Genomic DNA, 18,740 nt, shown 5'->3' with positions numbered 1-18,740 from the left:
CTTCGGGAGGACACCCGAGTTAGTGCCAGAAACTGCACGGCCACCTCCCCCGCGTTCCCGGGACTCCGCGCCCCTCGCCCGATCTCATTGGACGGCGGAGAAGAGGGGGCGGGGAGACCCCGGGAGCAGGCGCGTGCGCAGCCGGCCAGGGGTTCCCGCGGCGGCACCCAGGGGACGAAGGGGCGGGAGCAAGCCTCGGGGGAGGGGGCGGGTGCTGGGGGGTGGGGGTCGCGCGTGCGCACGACGGGAGGAGGCAGACAGGGGGCTGCTGGGAGGGTTGGGCAGTTCGAAAAACGGGTGGGCGTGTGCCGGGTGGGCGCGGGAGGGGCCCGGGTGCGCGTGCGCGTCTGAGCCGGAGCTGCGGGAGGAGGCGGGAGCCGAGGAGGCGGCGGAGGGGGCGGGTCGCGTCGGGCGCCACGTCCGCAGCCAGAGGCCGCCGCCGACTGAGTCTTCTGGCTCCACAGCGTGAGGGGGCCGCTTTCGGAGCCCGCAACCGCCCGCGGCCGTGCCAGCTGCGCAGGCCGCCTCGGCCCTCCCCCGTGCTGTGCGCTCCCTCCGCCAGGCCCCGGCGCCGGCCCGCGACCCTGGCAGTGAGTGAGTCGGGCTGCGAGGGTGGGGGGCGCCGTCCCGGCTTCCTGCCCTCCGCTCTGTCGCCTTCTTCCGTTGGCTCTCCTGCACCTCGCCGCCCCCCTCTCCGGGCCTGGCTGCCCCGAGCGGCTCTTCTGGGGGGAACTGAGCGGGAAAGGGGGAGGGGTGGGAAGATGTTGGGGGCGGGTGGGGGTTCGCTAGCGGGGTTTCTCCTCTCTACGTGTCCCTGACTCCCTCGCCGTGGTTTGAGATTGGGGGCTCTCCTTCGAAGCCTCCGCCTGATTTCTGAGCTCCTCGGGGGTCACGCTGGGGGATGGGGCTGGGAGGGCATCAGCAGCCTGGGAGGGGAGAGGGATGCCGCAGAGAGGCTCTGTGCTGGGCTGCTTCGCCCCACTAACTCCTGACCTGTTGACAGGCCACTCTCTTGGGTTCAGGCACACAAGCCTTGGTCCCCAGTGGGCATTCCCAGTGCTCTTCCCAGGTAGGAAAGCTCTACCCCCACGCCTAACCTAAAGCTGAAAGTGTGGGAATGGAGAGAGGCGCTGGCGGCGCCAGGGGGTGACTGGGGACCGCTGGAGCACCCATCAGGGCCATCACTGCCTCCCGAGTCTAGATAAACACCGTGCCTGCTTTGCACACGCAGCTTCAAGACTGGTCCCCCAGCTCCCACTTGCAGTCAGATCCCCTCTCCTGAAGACACATCGCCTTTTCTGTGTAAGAAGACATAGAAATTCTGGAACCCTATGGGAATGGGGGTATGCTGGTGTACAACGTGGAGCGGAGGGAGGAGGTGCTCGCTCAGCCCTAGCCACGGCTCCTCCGGGGTCATTTTCTGCCTCTCCTGCCACGTCACTCCCTCTGCTAAAGAAAGAAAAAAAAAAGAGACTTGCTAGTGCCTAAAGCGATCAGTGGGGGGAGAAGAGGTGGCCGGGAAAGGTTTAGAAACAGCTAGGGAAAAGGGAGAGTTCGTATTTCTTATGTCCTTATTATTATAACACTTGTGCTAATTCCAAATGATAATACTTTACTATCTATGATTGTTTGCTATATACTATTGTTTAACCTTTAAAACTTACTCTGGTGTGGATGCTCTCAAGGGCTCCCTAGGAAGACTGATTTTACGTCAACAGGTATATGTGTGCGTGTGTGTGTTCACGCCTGCTTTTTTAAAGAAAGGAAAGTAACAGTTAATAAGCCCATATGCATCCTGTTTTGATTTTTTCCCCTTTTCATTTCTTTAGTCTTTGTTATAATAGATGTACCAGAAACCAAGTTCACTAAAAACGTAGAGAACATCGTTAGCGAAGTTTAAGTGGTTCTTGTGTATGTTTGATTTTTTTTTTTTAACTCCAGGAGAATCTTTACCTTTCTTTGTTTCAGTCATTGTGCATTTGCTGTTTGGCCACTTCCTGAAGCTATCTCGCTGGATTTTATATAAACACCTTCAGAGTAGGGCATTTACATGCTTGTTCAGGCTGAAACCTCAGCGCTTAACAGTGTCTGACTTATAGTAGGGACACAAATATCTGTTGAACTAATGAAGTGTAATTTAGCGAAGAGGACTCGTGTACTGGTTATCTGGTTTGATAGCTTACTGTAATTCTTCTTAATGTTTTGTTTAAGGACAACATTTAAAAATTGCCATTTTGATACTGTTGGTTGTTACTTGTCACTAGGTGGTCACTGGCAGATTACTTTTTCTTCCCTGTCAGGTTCAGTGCATTTCTTGTAGTCTGTTTGCTGTTGATTTAATGGGCAGGGGCCATTTTTAAAAGCAGCCTGTTCAGGATAGTTGGTTAACTAGAGAAGCTTACTAAAAACAGTAAGCTGGTGTTTTAGTATACACTGCTTGTTGGCGTATGTGTGTTAAAGCTGTGCATAAATGTATTTTTGAAACTCCTTGTAGTTTTTGCAAAGATTCTAAAACATTGGAGTTAAGGATGTGGCAAAGTTCCTATATATAGAATATATAGAAAAATTTAGGTAATTCATTTGTAGTCTTTTCCTTATAGGGAAATTGGCACTTACTGTTTAATAACAGGTTTCTGAAGTGGCTTTGAAGGTCGATTGTTGTGCACTGCATTTTGTAGCTAGGCTTTATGCAGTGTCTTAGTGCTTTTAACTTCCTTTGGTACACAGAGGGGTGTTTAGCCATAGGCAAATTTTTATGCTGTTTTCAGACTTTTTTTCATTATTAATGAAATCTTTATTTATAAAATGTTACAAATATCCACAAACAGCCTTGATTCATCTGTTTTCTTTTTTTTTAAAAAAAAGGTTCCTAAGAGGCATTTGTTTACTTATTTCTATTATTGGAAGAAATTACCCTCTAGGGAATGATGTTGTTAGTAATCCTTGCTCAATGTATTTGCCAGCTGCTATATCTATGATATTATTGTTCTGGACAGGAATTAGTTCTCCTTGGCCTAAAATGCTTAAAAGTAACTGCTGATGAGTTGCAGTCTATAGCAAAGACTTTTTCACGTTTCAGAATTCCTTAAGATAACACACTTGTAACCAGTTTTATTTGGTCCTGTAATAGTCTGTTCACATGTCAGGACCAAATGGTAAAACTGATTCATGTCCACAGAATAAGTTAAATTATTTGTCCTGATCTAAAGCCTGTTTTCTGTTTTTATTGCCCCCATTAGGAAAGTACAGTTTTTAATAGAAATGTGTGTGCATTATGAGTTCCTAGAGAGCAGATATTTTTTTGTTTTTGAATGAAACTAAATGGATAAGTGCTAGGGAAGTGTATCCCCACTGGATTTTAAACTCTGGCTTAGAGTAGTCCTTTAAAGTCTGGCTTAATCATACTGAAATCTTCAGTGCCTAACAGGGTGCCTGGCACACAGTAGGAACCTAAGGATATGTTGAACTGACGACTCGGTGAGTTTAGGGCAGATGGTTTGCATAGAATTTAATTTGTTTAATGGTGACATTTAAAAGTGATCATTTTGATACTTTTACCGTCCATTGTTACCTGTCTCCATGTGCATACTTTTAAATTTTACAGGCAGATTCTTTACCTTTCCCAGTTTCAGGAGATTAGGGGTGTGTTTCTCTTCACAATTTCCAATTTAAAAGAAACAGGTCCCTCTGATGATGATAATGAACAGGGATGGTAATATAAAAAGTATTTCTCCTTAGTGATAAAGTGATGATATCCATAAGGAGCTAATATCACTAAAAGTTTGGCACATATATGTGTGTAGAGATTGGCAATGGTTTATGTGAGTAAAAAGTACAGATGGCATTACAGATAGTTAAAGATTTTAGCAAAAAATACCTTTATAAGGTAACTTGGTATTTTATAATCAAATTTAGGAATTCAGAAAAAATATATATATTCCAAATGCTTGCGGCTTTTACACAATTTTTATTACTCTTAAGAATTTGAGAGGAATTTTAGTACTACATACTTCCCGTTAATACTAGTAATGTACAAGAAACTCAAACATTAAAAAAAATATACAGGGGCCGGCCCCATGGCCGAGTGGTTAAGTATGGGAGCTCCGCTTCGGCAGCCCAGGGTTTTGCCGGTTCGGATCCTGGGCGCGGACATGGCACCGCTCATCAGGCCATGTTGAGGCGACATCCCACATGCCACAAGTAGAAGAACCCACAACTAAAAGTATACAACTATCTACTGGGGGGGATTTGGGGAGAAAAAGCAAAAAAAATATATACAAAACAAAAATCAATCTCTGTGGCCTCTTAGAGCTTTCTAGTAGACTAGAGAGTCTAGGTAGCCAGGCTCCTGGTCTGGCAGGATTCCAGATTTTCTATTTTATTGTTTATTGATAATCCTGTTGGTAACTATTGCTAATGATATTAAATGTAACTGCAAATGTTTCTATATAGTACTATCTAGATTCCTACATTTCAAACTCTTCTACCAAAAACACTCCTAACTTAAGAGCAGTGTAAACTCCTGGGGGAGCTGGGAGTGTGGTAGGGCTGGGAAGAGAGCTGGTAAATCTGAGAGTATATTCTGAAGCAGCTCCAGGCAAGAATGAAATTTCTTGAAAGTCTAGTTGTCTTAAAAAAGTCCCAAGCAGTTTTCATTTAACTTTTAATTGGTATATATTTAAAAGCAAAACAGTATTTTAAACTACTGTGTAGTAAAATGAGTGCATCACGTCTCTCTTTTGGTTATTGAAGCCCCTGGCACACCACTGCCTATACTTGAAGTACCTTTGAAAAGCACGATTCTAGTTTAAAGTTTTCTTTTTTTCTTAAACAAAGCTTTGGACCATATATTGGTATGCATCATTTCTTGTGATGCTTAAACTTAATGTGGATACAAATAATATTTTTATCTCACTTATTACAAATACTATTTGTCAGCTTACAACAAAAACATGTACTACCATGGGGCCAGCCCCATGGCCGAGTGGTTGGAGTTCTGTGTGCTGTGCTTGGGCGCCCCAGGTTTGCAGATTTGGATCCTGGACGGACCTACTCCACCCATCAGCCCTGCTGTGGAGGCATCCCACATACAAAGTGGGGGAAGATTGGCACAGATGTTAGGCTCAGGGCTCATCTTCCTCAAACAAAAGAGAGAGAGAAAAAAGAGGAGGATTGGCAATGGATGTTAGCTCAGGGCGAATCTTCCTCACCAAAAAGAAACTAAAACAAAAAACATGTAGTAATAAAATGGTGAGAATACAAATGAGATATTCAAATTGCAAATCAGGGAAAATAGCAATGAGAGTGGAGGTCTTAGGGAGTGTGGAGTGTGTGTGTATGGGGAAATAGGACACAGGAATCTACCTAGTTGAGCTGGGATTTTAGCTGTAAGCTTCTTGGAAGCTAAAGGGAAAAAGGAGACATCATATCTTTGTATCTTTTAAATAGGAAGGTAGATAGATCTCAAAGGGAAGCAAATATTTGGGGAATTAGAAAAGGTTTTCTGAATACCTCTAAAGAAATTTCTTATGTGGAGCTCTATATCAAAGCTATTGAGTGATACAGTGGGTAATTCCTTAACAGTGTGGTACAGTCAGTGTAGTAATAGCCTGCATAAGGCTCTCTGTCAGGGTTTCTTTACCAAGAACATAACGCCGAATGAAACTATGATGTCATTTTCTTCAAGTCAGCATTTTGTGATTCAGTTACTTTGTTTTTTAGAGGTTCAACTTCATTTGAGGGTAAAAACCTAGAATAACTAGGTAGATAAACTGCATAATCTTTAAAAATATCTTTTATGAGTGTCACTGATTTACAAGAGTTAAGAATACTTTTTTCTTTAACTACAAAAGCGATACATACTTATGGTAGAAAATATATATATTTCTCTCTCCCTCTCTCTCTCTGTATTTACTCCCTGGTGGCAGTCCTTGTCAACACTTTGATATAGTTCCTTGCGGTCCTTTTATACACATTAAAAAAAATTGGATCATATGATACATGCCTTTTATATTCTCTAAACATAACATTAGCATTTCCCCATAGTATCTGATCTTCATAAATTATTTTAATGTCTGCATTGTGTGTCTTTAGGAAGCTTACAGATTCATCTCTTGCCTTCCATGAGGCTATACTCATTTGACTATTCATTTTCAGGTGTATTTTGTTTGTTTTTGCTGGGTTCTCTTTCACTCACCTCTTAAAGATGAGCAGTCCTAATTAAGGTTATCAGTCTCCTTCTCTCAGCACTCTTTTCCTTGATCATATTACCCCCTACAGCTGCAGCCCTCACTTGAAACCACTTTCAGGACCTCAACTCTAACTGAGACTTAATGCTGAGTTTCAGGCCCCTTTTAAATCCCAAGCCCGCTAAACATCTCCTGTAGATGCCCTGAAGCTATCTCAAATACAGCTGTTCAAAGACAGGTCCTTTCAGGGTACCTGCAGTCAGCAATAATGTATTGTACAGTTACATGTTAGAGGGTAGATCTCATGCGTTTTTACCACACATAAACAAGAAGTCCTTTATCTTCTCTCAGAAGTGGTTTCTCCTCTCTTGCCCCTGTTTTCATCATCATCTCTGTCTACTTAGTTGCTCACACTAGAAATTTTACATCCTGTATTCTCCTTTTATCTCACATTAATACCCAAGTTATGTTCTACTTCATATAAAAAATTCAAGAATTTGAGTGCTCACCATACATCAGGCATTGATTAAGGCTGTGAGGATGGAGCAGTGAACAAAACCAAGCCTTGTTCTCAGGGAGCTTACATTCTAATTGAGAGAGACACAAAGTAAACAGATATATACATCAAGTGGCAATAAGAGCAATGAAGAAAATAGAGCAGGGTTAGGTGAAAATGATGGGGAGAGGAGTAGGAGGGTGCTAATCTATTACAGGTGGTCAGAGAAGACCTCTGATAAGGGAATATTTGCACAAAGACCTGAAGGAAGTAAGGAAGAAAGCCAAGTATATGTCTTGGGGAAGAGCCTTTCAGGAGAGGATGAGCAAGGAAGCCTGAGTTGCTAGACTGGAATGAGCAAGAGGCAGAATGAATGGTAGGAGATGATGTCACAGTGTTAGATGTGGGGCCTCAAAGGCAAAGGGAAGGACTCTGGATTTTATCCTGAGCAAAATAGGAAGCAGTTGGAGGGTTTTAAGCAAAGTATGGCATGGCTAGACGGAAGGAGGAGCAAAGTGGAAGCTCAGAGACCAAGGAAGAGATCTGTAGTAGTACAAGTAAGAAATTACAGGGGCTTAGTCAAAAGTGGTAGCAGTAGAGGTGATGAGAAATGACCGTATTCTGGATTTTTTTAGGCAACAGAATTTACTGATTAGATGAGAATGTAAAAAAAAAGGAAATCAAGGGTGACTTAGGTTTTTGGCCCAAACGTTTGTTTAGACAGGGAAAAACTGGCAGAGTTCAGATTGTTAGTCCATCTTCCTGGACTACTAAAGTAGCCACTTACTGTATTTAATATCTCTGTCCTATCTGTTCTTGCTTCATTTAGCTTCTTAAAGCACAGATCTGACAATGTTACTCTGCTCATGGCTCCTCATTGCCTATCCAGAGGAGGATAAAGTCAGTTCATATTATTTACATGAATTTGCATATGTCTTTTATGCTGTCATAGTATAAAGCAGCTCCAGTATTTTTAAATGGTGGTCTTTTTCTTTTTTAAATCACAAGATAGATATATGTGGAAAAATTAAGAATTTTGTTAAGGGATTCCATATTAGAAGGAAAAGTTAAAACTTTCAGTAGGAATTTGTGGGATATATACAGAAGGGCAGTTTTGAAATACATAACAGTTACTATCATACCTGTTTGTTTTTTCTTTTTTTTTTTTTGAGGTCACATTGGTTTATAACATTATATAAATTTCAGGAATACATCATTGTATTTCAGTTTCTGTATAGACTGCATCGTGTTCACCACCAAAAATCTAGTTGCCATCTATCATACCTGTTTTTAAACTCCAGCTAAAATATGTAAGATGTATATGTATACATAATTTCCCCATAATTCTGTAAGGGTGTGGTAGCATCTATTGATTAGTTGGTCAGCCTGGTGATCCGCCGGGTTTATATGTGTATGGTATACAGATCCTGGGATCGCAGTGATGAATAAGCTAGACCAAGTGTCTCTCCTCTTGGACTTAGCAGGCCAGTGGGGAAGAAAGTGGCTCCAAAACAATTATATTCTTCAGGAAGGAAGACACGTATTCTGCCAGGAATTTCTGCATGTTTTGTTTGAATTTGTTAATAGTATTCTCATCTTAGAGTTAGGGCTAGAATATCTTTAATTTCTACTTTATCTCCTGAACAGCAAGGATCTGATGAAGTTATTTGTCCTCAGCCACACAGTTTATGGTGCAGTTGGGACTCAAACTCAGGCTCTCTGATCTCAGAGCTACCATAATAAATTAAAGAACTATAAATATGAGTGGAAATAAATTTAACTTTCTAGTTTAAGGGAGTTTTAAAATTAAGGCAAATCAGCCAAGAACTCCTCCCAGTAATGCATCAGCTGATATTCTTTTCATTTATTTTTTTTGTCAGATTATGTGTCTTTACTATTCCTTTTTAAATTCTAAGTGTGTGTGGGATGATTTGCTTAATTCACAAACTAGACTAGCATAAGATTAGGTGCTCTTGATAAGTGGCCTAAATCGGGGTTTTCACTGGAGCAACTAAAAGATACTTAAAAGCACATGATGTGTGCTGCTGGACTCTGGGGTGAAGCCCCGTCTTATGCAGGATATAGGTTTTAAAGGTACTGCAGGATGAATTGCATGAAATTAGAATCACCTTTGAAAAATCCTACTTCTCACCACCACTAGCCCTACCACACTCATTCTAGCCATCAACATTTTTTGCTTGGATTATTGAAATACAGAAGGAAATATGGATGAAGTTTTATCTGATCACTTGGTGCTTAAAAGCAGTGAGAATCATAAAGGAAAGGAAAGCTTTCCTGACATTCCTTTGACTACTTAAAATTAACCAGTTTGTTCTGAGACCTGCTACGCTATGTATGAACCTTGAGAATGTACTGCAAAGTCTCCTAACAGGTCTTCTGCCTTTATTCTTGCTGCTTCTCCCCACGACAGCCAGAATGATCTTTTGAAAGTATAAATCAGAACATGTCACTAGTCTGTTCAATGCCTTTCACTGCTCCCCATCTTATTCAGAGTTAAAAGCTAAACACTACCATGGCCTCTAAGGGCCTATGCCATCCATACCTCACTCTTTGACTTCCTCTCCTGCTGCCTTTTCATGCTGCCCATGCCACACTTTTCTGGCTGTTTCTTCTTGCTGCTCCTGGTAAACTCCCATCTCAGGACCTTTGCTCTTGCTGTTTTTTCTGCATTGAGGACTCTTCACCCAAATATCTTGTATCCTTACTTCCTTTGGGATGTCACCACAACAAGGCCTTTACAGACTGTCCTATTTGAAATATCACATTTTCTCCCCCTCCATCCCTTTTTCTCTATAGCATTTAATACCATCTGACATACAGTATATTCTTCATATACTTATTTATTGTCTTCCCCCACTAGAGTGTCCATTTCATGGTGGCAGAGATTTTTTGGTCTGTTGATCACTGCTATATCCTGTGCACGTAAAATATTGCCTCGCCCATAGGAGGTGCCAATATTTGTTAATCAATCAGTCAATATTTGTTAATCAGTGTATTGAAGTACATTGTTAGTTTTCACAATATCCTTTTCCTCGCAGCTTTATTAAGATATAATTGACATTTAGCATTGTGTAAGTTTAAGGTGTACATTGTGATGATTTGATACACATATATATTGTGAAATGTTTACCGCAATAAGGTTATATATCCTCACCTCACATAATTACTGTTGTTGTTGTTATGGTGAGAACATTTTAAGACCCATTCTTTCAGCAACTTTCAAGTATACGATACAGTGTTAACTATAGTCACCATGCTATACATTAGATTCCAGAACCCTGATAACTGCAAGTTTGTACTCTTTGACCAACATCTCCTCATTTCTCCCAGCCCCCAGCCACCACCAATCTACTCTCTGTTTCTCTGAGTTCAGCTTTTTTGGAGTCTACATGTAAGTGAGATCATACTTTGCCTTTCTCTGACTTATTTCACTTAGCATAATGCCCTCAGAGTTCATCCATATTGTCACAAATGGCATGATTTCATAATACCCTTTTAAATCTGTATTGTATATGTACAGATAAAATAATTTAGGCTCCCTGGTTTTATGACTAGGAAATATTTAGTTGACTGCTAGGATGACAGCCCTTGTTTTCTGGCCAAGTAAGAAATCTTTTAGACCAATCTTGACTTGGTTTAATCTTTACTTAGTCAAGTGAATATGAAAGCATTTTAAGATAGTAAAGGAAATTGGGAAAAGAAAGTTCAACTGTGTTTTCTTTATCCCAGCACAGCTTATTTTTTATGTTCCTTACTACTTGTACTTAGAGGTAATTACAGGATATATATATATATTTTTGTAGTACATTTTGAATTCTGTTTATAAGAGCTCTAAAAACAGCAATAAAAAAGTAATCAAGATCCATCTCTTAGTGACTCAGATTGGTGGTGTTATCTTTAGAAGAGAAGGATGTCATGCTTTTTAGAAATTTTTTAGATAGAACTTTTTTTTAGTCATAATATGGTTTTTTCTTTAAGGCTGTTATGAAATAAATTATTGTTAACCAATATTCTGTAGGAGGAAGCACCTAATGTTTCTGTCTGTTAACCTTCACCTTCCACCTCTCTTTCAATTGGTAATTTTCAGTTTAAGTTGAAGCAGCAGTACCAACATAGGACAGCATTACAGTACTGTGCCTACCACTCTTTGGTTGATGTTTTTCTTTGTTGTTGTTGTTGTTTTGAGGAAGATTAGCCCTGAGCTAACATCTGCTGCCAATCTTCTTTTTGCTGAGGAAGGTTGGCCCTGAGCTAACATCTGTGCCCGTCTTCCTCTACTTTATGTGTGGGACACCTGCCACAGCATGGCTTGCCAAGTGGTGCGTAGGTCTGTGCCCAGGGTCTGATCTGGCGAACCCTAGGCCGCTGAAGCGGAGTGCATGAACTCAGCCACTATGCCCCCAGGCTGGCCCCTGGTTGGTGTTTGAGATAAGATTTTTACTGTCCACTAGCAAATAATAAAAATAACAAAAATATTTCTTAAACACCACAAAGTAGGATGTCTTGTGATGGGTGTTGTAAAATGTTGTTTATCTGAATAAAGCTGATTGTCTTAATTGAACATGTGATAAGTTGAAGTTAAAATGAAATGTGTGTGTGTTTTTTAGGAGATCATGAATCAAGCAGATAAAAATCAACAAGAAATCCCATCATACCTTAGTGACGAACCACCAGAAGGTATGTATGCTTCTGTAACACTAAGAATGGAAAAAAAATCCTAGTGAATTAAAGCTGATTTTGTTTATTAAATTTAAAATAACATAACCTGTTTACCTTGTCAGTAAATATGCTCCCAAAATAATTGAAGATAAACATTTTTATCCTCTAATAAGAAAAGACATATTGGTGAGTAGAGACACAATGTAACTGTTCTATTATATAAGATCTATTTTTCTGTTACTCTTTTATTCTTTTAAGGCCGTTTCACAAGTAAGAGTATCCTTTCATTCCTAAGGAGTTGGGGTAGGGTGCAGAGGAAGGATGGATAATGTTTAGTTTTGATGTCATGCATACGAAAACTCAATTCAAGAGGTACTTGAGATTTGTTGTTAAACTCCTATTAATCATTACATTATAATTGGTAGCTCTCTCTCCCTGTATTAATACATAGTCTTAGAGTCTGCTTAATTTAAATTCTCTTTTAGTTTGAAAATTGTGAAATCATGAATCATTTTATTCGTTCTTTGACTGTAAAAACCCATGGAAACACTAACTGCATACCTGAATGTCCTCACTATATACAGAAAATGATTACAGGCATTTTTTAATGGTTTTGGCACAGAATATAATTAAGCTTAATCCAAATAATGATCTCCTTGGATAACTGCATGTTTGTACAGGACAGTCATACTAGGTAAGAAAGAGAATCAAATTGAAGAAAAAGGGATGAAGTGGCCAACAGACCAGCCTGGAGTAGCACAGACTAGAATGTCTCTGGGAAGAGGCAGGGGCTGGAAGTTGTGACTCTAGGTATTGGATTTTCTTCCCAGCTCTGTTAGCCACTCTCCAAAACTTTCTTCCTGTATTTCTTATGTTGGTAGACAAAAATGAAATTGCTAGGAAAATAAACACAATGAAAAGTTCATACTTAAGCCTAAACGATGATGGAGGTAACTGGCTGATTAGTTTTAGTTTAGTTTAGTTCAGTTTGTTGGAGGAATAGCCTGGAAAATTACTAGCTTAGCTGTTATCCTTGTTTTATTTTTTAGGACTAGAACTCTAGAGTTTTGAAAAGAAAAGTTTGGGCTCAATGAGAAAGTTAATAAGGACTCTCTGAGAAAGGAGTCAGGAAGGAGATAGATAAAGGCCATCTAGGAGCATGACTGTCAAGGAAGAGAACAAGCTTCAGGAATTTCCTGTCCTTATATGGCAACCTGCTAAATAAGAGTAGTCTGCAAAGCAGATAACTTATATGGTGGTAATTAAGAGCACACTGTAATTAAAGAGATCAACAGCATTAATATTTATCTGATTTGACTAAGAAAATTGTCTTCATTAAATGCATGTGCCCCAAATTTGGCATAGCAGGATAATACTAATGAGCTATTCAGCATGAGGCAGTTATCTATCTTATACTCAAATCAGGATTTTCCCCTTTTTCTTAGTGTTACTGACCTAGATTACAAAAGAATTACCAATTATGTAACCCTTTCCATCATAATTTTATAATTATGTTCAAATGCATATCTAAGTCATTTATTTCAGCTACTTAAAAATATATATTAACTCTGCTTAGTACTCAGTTTCAATAAAAATTTGACTTTTAAAAAATAAATTTAGCCATTGCTATATCTTTGTGAACTATTTTGACTAATCGATGAGATTTTCTTACTTGTAGTAGGATGACAACCTCCAAACAATGAAAAGAAGATCTATCTCAGGGTAAATTTGTGCCTTGTGTATTAGAAAAGCCTGATTTTCAAAATTGTTTTCTCCATCAAATATTGTCAGTTTCCCAATGTTGTCTTTCCTTAATAACCACCTTCTACTAGGATTTAGTCTTTGGTTATCTTGGTTGGACTTATCTACCCAAGAATTTACCTTTCTTTATGTGAGATTGTACCTTTTTAGTGATTAAAGCCTGAATTGTATAGTTACCAAGTATTTTTCCATGAAGTTTAGAAAAATAAAAATACCCTTGCTTATGTGTTGTTGCTGCCTAAATCATTAGATTACAAAGGAGAAAAGACCTGGGTGTTCGTTTGAGGCTGGCATAAGCAAATTTTTATGAAATCTTTCTGCTAGGCATTTTATGCTTGAGTTTGAGGTTTCATGCCAATTTGAGTGGCTCTATTAAAAAAAAACAAAGCAAACTCATGACTTAAATCTGACTTTTTCTTTCTTTCTTTCTTTTTTTTTTTGGTGAGGAAGATTGGCCTTGAGCTAATATCCATTGCCACTCTTCCTCTTTTTGCTTGAGGAAGATTGTTGCTAAGCTAACATCTGTACCAGTCTTCCTCTACTTTATGTGGGATGCCTCCACAGCAGCGATTGAAGGGTGGTGCTTTGTCCACTCCTGGGATGCGAACTGGTGAACCCCGGGCCACCAAAGTGGAGGTCACAACCTTAACCTCTGTGCCACTAGGCCGGCCCCTGACTTTTGCATATTGATTTTACCATTTCTGGGAGTGTTTGACGAGTTTTTACAAACTAGATACTTAAATTACATATTCTTCTATAAGAATTACTGAGTATTAACCATAGCTGTAATTTCTCAACACTACAAAAATGATTTTAGGTAGGTAACATGATTTTAAGCAAATAATTTTCTACTTTTACATAGCATTAGCTCTTTAAATACATTATTAAGGAGCACATAGAGCAGAAGCTCAAATATATTTAAATTAGTAGTTCTCAAACTTTTTGGTCTCAGGATGCTTTTCTGCTTTCAAAAATTGAGGACCCTGGGGCCGGCCTGGTGGTGTAGTGGTTAAGTGTGTGCACTTCACTTTGGTGGCCCAGGGTTCAAGGGTTCATATCCTGGGTGCGGACCTATACATCACTTATCAAGCCATGTTGTGGTGACATCCCACCTGCAAAGTGGAGGAAGACTGGCACAGATGTTAGCTCTGGGACAATCTTCTTCAAGCAAAAAGAGGAAGATTGGCAACAGATGTTAGTTCAGGGCCAGTCTCCCCGCCTCCTGCAAAAATTGAGGACCCCAGAGAGCTTATGTCCTTTGATATTTACTGTATTAACAAAAACTGAGAGATTATTTTATTCATTAAAAGGACCCAGTAAACCTGTTACATATTAACATGATTAGCATATTTTTTGGAAAGCACCTGTTTTCCAAAACAAAAAAAAAATTTGTGAGCAGAGTGACATTGTTTTTAAATTTTTGCAAATTTCTTTAATGTTGTGATTAACAGAAGACAACTAGATTCTTACAGCTGCTTCTGTGTTTAGTCTCTGATGTTACTGCACGTCATTTAGCTTCTGGAAAATTCTGAAGACACGTGACAGAATGAAAAGTAAAAAGACAAATGACATGTTAGTATTATTATAAAAATAGTTTTTACCCCGCAGATCCCCTGAAATGGTCTTGGGGATACCCAGGGGTCCTAGCCCCTGCCTTGAGAAACACTGCTTTAAATGAAGAAGGCTGTTTCAATAATGACTGAATTCTGTCAAGGAAATGAAGGCTAAATATGTTTTTAAATTTTTTCATGCTCCTTTTAGGATATAAAATAAGGATTATTTATTAGCAGCAACAAAACCATAAATCAAGGAAACATTGATTCCATTTTATGAAAGTTGTCTAGTCTCTAAAGCATTTCTTCTCAAAGATACTACAACTCAGCATTGGGCCAAGATATTTTAAAAACATGTACAAGTATAGCCTTGTTCTTCTTTGTCTTCATTAGATTTATATTTGTGTGGCCTTATCAAACGACCTCCTGAGTGTTGGGAAGTCTCAGGTAACTTAGTGATTTGTACTGCTCTTTTAAAGACGTATGTTTGGCCATCTCATGATATTTTTTCTCATTAGGTTCAATGAAAGATCACCCACAGCAGCAACCAGGCATGTTGTCCCGTGTGACTGGGGGTATCTTCAGTGTTACAAAGGGAGCTGTTGGTGCTACCATTGGTGGTGTGGCTTGGATTGGTGGAAAGAGTCTGGAGGTGACCAAAACAGCTGTTACAACTGTGCCTTCCATGGGAATAGGGCTGGTGAAAGGGGGCGTGTCTGCCGTGGCTGGAGGTGTTACAGCTGTTGGGTCTGCTGTTGTAAACAAAGTGCCCTTAACAGGAAAGAAGAAAGACAAATCTGACTAAAACATGGAGATACACTTGCTCTCCACAGCATTATGATGCCAGTGGCATTGAATTGGTAAATTATGGACTACAACCAAGTCACCTGTTTTGGACATTCATCTTTTAAACTGCTGTGTTCAAAGTATTGATGACTGGCTTTCGTCTAAAAAGAAGAGACCAATACTAGCACAGTGTATGAAGGTTTCTCATACTTAAAGTCCAGCTTTTTATCTGGTAAAATGTTACTTATTCAGTTGTAACTGAAGATCAGTATATTTGAATATTTACTATAAGTCTTTCAGTTTAACTAAAAATGTGAAAGTTGAATTTAGTGGATGATCTTTACAGTAAGTTCCATATGTATAATGTGCCAGGTGACTCATCTGCCCCTTAAGAAGGGAACCTTGAATTACATAAACTGTACCTTTGATGTGCCTAATAGTTTCAGATGTCTTAGGTTTTTTATAACCATAGTTGATTAGGCCAAGAGGCATTCTTCTTGTTATTTAAGCTGGTAAAAGTAGCAGGAATTAGAGAAGTTTAAAAGAAAAGATAAATCGTTTTATGATGCTGAGTGTTAACCATCTTCTGTTAGATATGCATTGTATTAATTTAATCATTGATGCCTTACAAAAGAAAACATCTTTTTTAATACCCTAAATATGTGCAGTTCTTATATATGCATTCTTTTAAAAGTTGTTTGTGAAATTAGTTTTCCCTTTTAAGAATCTCAGGAGTAGTGGGGTAAAGGCATTTCTTGCTCTCAGCAGATAAGACAGTGCTTGGTAACTTTTTGTTAACTGTTAGTAGTTATAACCAAATCATACGCTTCAGCCTGTGTTCATGCTCCATCGTTAATTCACCTCACAGTGCCTAAGAACATTTCTTTGCTGGTCAGAAGCTATGTTGGAAGAGTTTCCTATTAAGGAGGAACAAATAAATAAATGTTCTTGAGAATTACCTAAAGCATCCAAGATATAAAAAGAGTTCTTCATACCTATTTTATTTCTAAGATGGCTTATACTAGCAGTGCCCCTTTTCAAAAAACACAGTAAAAGCAAACACAAATATGTGAGGGCTGACTTTTAAACGGAATGAAATGGGCTCCATAGATTAGTTTTGAAAATATATCTAAGTGTTTTCAGTGGTTTATAGGCTTTTCAAACATGGTATCCTGCAGTCCTTTAAAGGAGCTGTAGACTTTGCACTAGCTTCCAGGTCCACTGCAGGCAGGGCATTGAAGTTTCTGATTATGGACGCCAAGTGTGTCACGTCTCACTAACACGTCTCATCATGTCTCAGTCATTCTCAAAGAATACAGCCTAGCTGGAGTTCATCTATTTGTTTTTTGTTTCATGTTCAGTTTCATAAACATTTAAAAAGTTGCATATATATTTGGCATTCCTCTTAACTAAGGGTTATAATCCAAGTCTGAAAAACCTTAGTTTTCTATCAGTCTGGAAATTTGCCTCCATTCCGCAGACTTTTTTTTTGCGCGGGAGAGGAGGAAAGGAGGTGATGCTCTGGAGTAAATAAATCAAAATAACATCCCTGAGAGCTTAAAACAGATCACTTTAATACCCAAGGCTTAAATAAAATGTCTCTAAAGCACTGAGAGTTTTACATTAATGATGTGGATCAACAAATGGATAAGAATATCACTTAACTTTTCTTTTAAAAGCTTTCATAAATAACAGCAGGGATTTTAAGCAAATCTACAAAGGTTCTTGAACCTCGCTGTTGTACACAAAACTTCAGAGTTGTTAAGGAGTTCATCACAAATAAATGATTATTTCATGCAGTATGATTTAAGGTATATTTGTTGGTATATCTGGTCAAATGTCATAATTAGCAAAGGTGTTTTTTTTTAAAAAAAACTCCAGAATTAATAGATGAACACTAAATAATGAACTAAATAATGGAATTGGAGAACTTGTTTCCTGCTATTTGAAAGAAACTCTTCACTGCTAGTTTATATTTCTAATTTGTCTTCTGTAGTCATGGGCTCTGCCGTGCTTTGTACCTGAATTTCTACATATAGACTTCACTGTATGCTTGCATATTTATTTTCAAGTTTGCTTGTCTTTAAAATTGCTGAGGAAAAATGGTTGTAATTAATTTCTGCTACAGAAAAGCCACCTGGAACATTTTATCTCATAAAGTTTGTTTTAAATTCCAAACTCTAACTTTGTTCAGGAGAGGCTCTTGCAATGATAGCAGAGAACTGTACAAATGATCAGTCAGTCAGAGGTTCTTGCTGAAATGAACTTGCCCTTTGATGATATCTACAGCTGTACACTTGAGTCTTTTCCAGTTTATTTTCATAGACTAGCAGTTTGACTTGTAAAACAGTACTAGATCACTTCAAGAAACTACGGTGGTTTGTATACACCTGGAGGCACCTGTTATTCATTTGACCCTTTGAGTGGGTGTTCGGCACGAGGATAAAGTTGTGACTCACTTGAAGGACTGACCTAATAATGTGGACATTATGAATCCTGTACTTAGTGAAATGTCAGAGGGAAAGAACTGATGATTGAATAAATTTTTTTTGTATTAAAAGAATGGGAAAAGAATACATCTGTTAATAAAGCACTATGATCTGCAAAAGATGAAATGTTTCATAAAGATCTAAGGAAATAAAGGAAATTTTGAAATAGGGTAGTCTTTTTAGTTACATAGCAGTTCAGAAAGTACTATAGCCAATTTTTATATTTTTTTGATACTAATGCACAAACATCAAACCTCTAATATGTATTTTGATGCCAACACAATGAAGTACAAATGTATTTTAAACAACCCTAATAATGTATATAATACAAAATATATAATAAAGATAAAAATGCAGATTTCGGGGCTGGCCCAGTGGTGCAGCTGTTGAGTTTTCGCGCTCCACTTCGGCAGCCTGGGGTTCGCCAGTTCGGATCCCAGGTGTGGACCTATGCACCACTTATCAAGCCATGGTGTGGCAGGCATCCCACATATAAAATAGAGGAACGTGGGCATGGATGTTAGCTCAGGGCCAGTCTTCCTCAAAAAAAAAAAAAAAATGCAGATTTCTAAGGTTTACTCCACCTTGCTGAATTTCTGCATGGTGGAGCCTACAACTGCAGTTTAGCAACCTCTGCAGGCGATTCTTGTGCATTCTGAAATTTGGGAACTGATGGAGGAATTATAAAGTAGGGAGTACTTCCTTCTGTCCTAAGTGGCAGTGGAACCACCTTAGGTCTCTCACTGGACAGAAATGACTCAGAGGGATGGGAACCAGTTGTAGGTAG

The 18,740-nt window shown here is 39.2% G+C and overlaps 1 protein-coding gene across 8 annotated transcripts; it reads left to right on the top strand.

Annotated features, from left to right (window-relative positions):
• Positions 1-231: 231 nt before the first annotated feature.
• On the top strand, positions 232-18,256 carry TMEM263 (transmembrane protein 263). Of its 8 annotated transcripts, none has more exons than XM_046646457.1 (5): positions 232-594; positions 1,004-1,069; positions 1,232-1,302; positions 11,313-11,382; positions 15,197-18,256. In XM_046646457.1, the coding sequence occupies exons 4-5, from the start codon at positions 11,319-11,321 to the stop codon at positions 15,481-15,483; spliced, it is 351 nt and encodes a 116-aa protein (XP_046502413.1). In that variant the 5' UTR covers positions 232-594; positions 1,004-1,069; positions 1,232-1,302; positions 11,313-11,318; the 3' UTR covers positions 15,484-18,256. The 8 variants fall into 8 exon arrangements, with proteins under 8 accessions (XP_046502413.1, XP_046502412.1, XP_046502414.1 ...); XM_046646456.1 differs by having other exon boundaries at positions 1,202-1,302; XM_046646453.1 differs by having other exon boundaries at positions 527-594; positions 1,023-1,069.
• The last annotated feature ends 484 nt before the right edge of the window (positions 18,257-18,740 follow it).

Source organism: Equus quagga, chromosome 19 (genome assembly GCF_021613505.1).
Source record: "Equus quagga isolate Etosha38 chromosome 19, UCLA_HA_Equagga_1.0, whole genome shotgun sequence".
NCBI classification, from domain to species: Eukaryota; Metazoa; Chordata; class Mammalia; order Perissodactyla; family Equidae; genus Equus; species Equus quagga.
The sequence above is the reverse complement of the archived record's forward strand: the minus strand, read 5'-3'. Positions and strand labels throughout refer to the sequence as shown.

Coding starts and splice junctions, on each gene's coding strand:
- TMEM263 (XM_046646458.1), top strand. CDS start 11,319: ATGAATCAAGCAGATAAAAATCAACAAGAAATCCCATCATACCTTAGT. Junction 11,383..15,196: donor TAGTGACGAACCACCAGAAG/GTATGTATGCTT, acceptor TTTTCTCATTAG/GTTCAATGAAAGATCACCCA.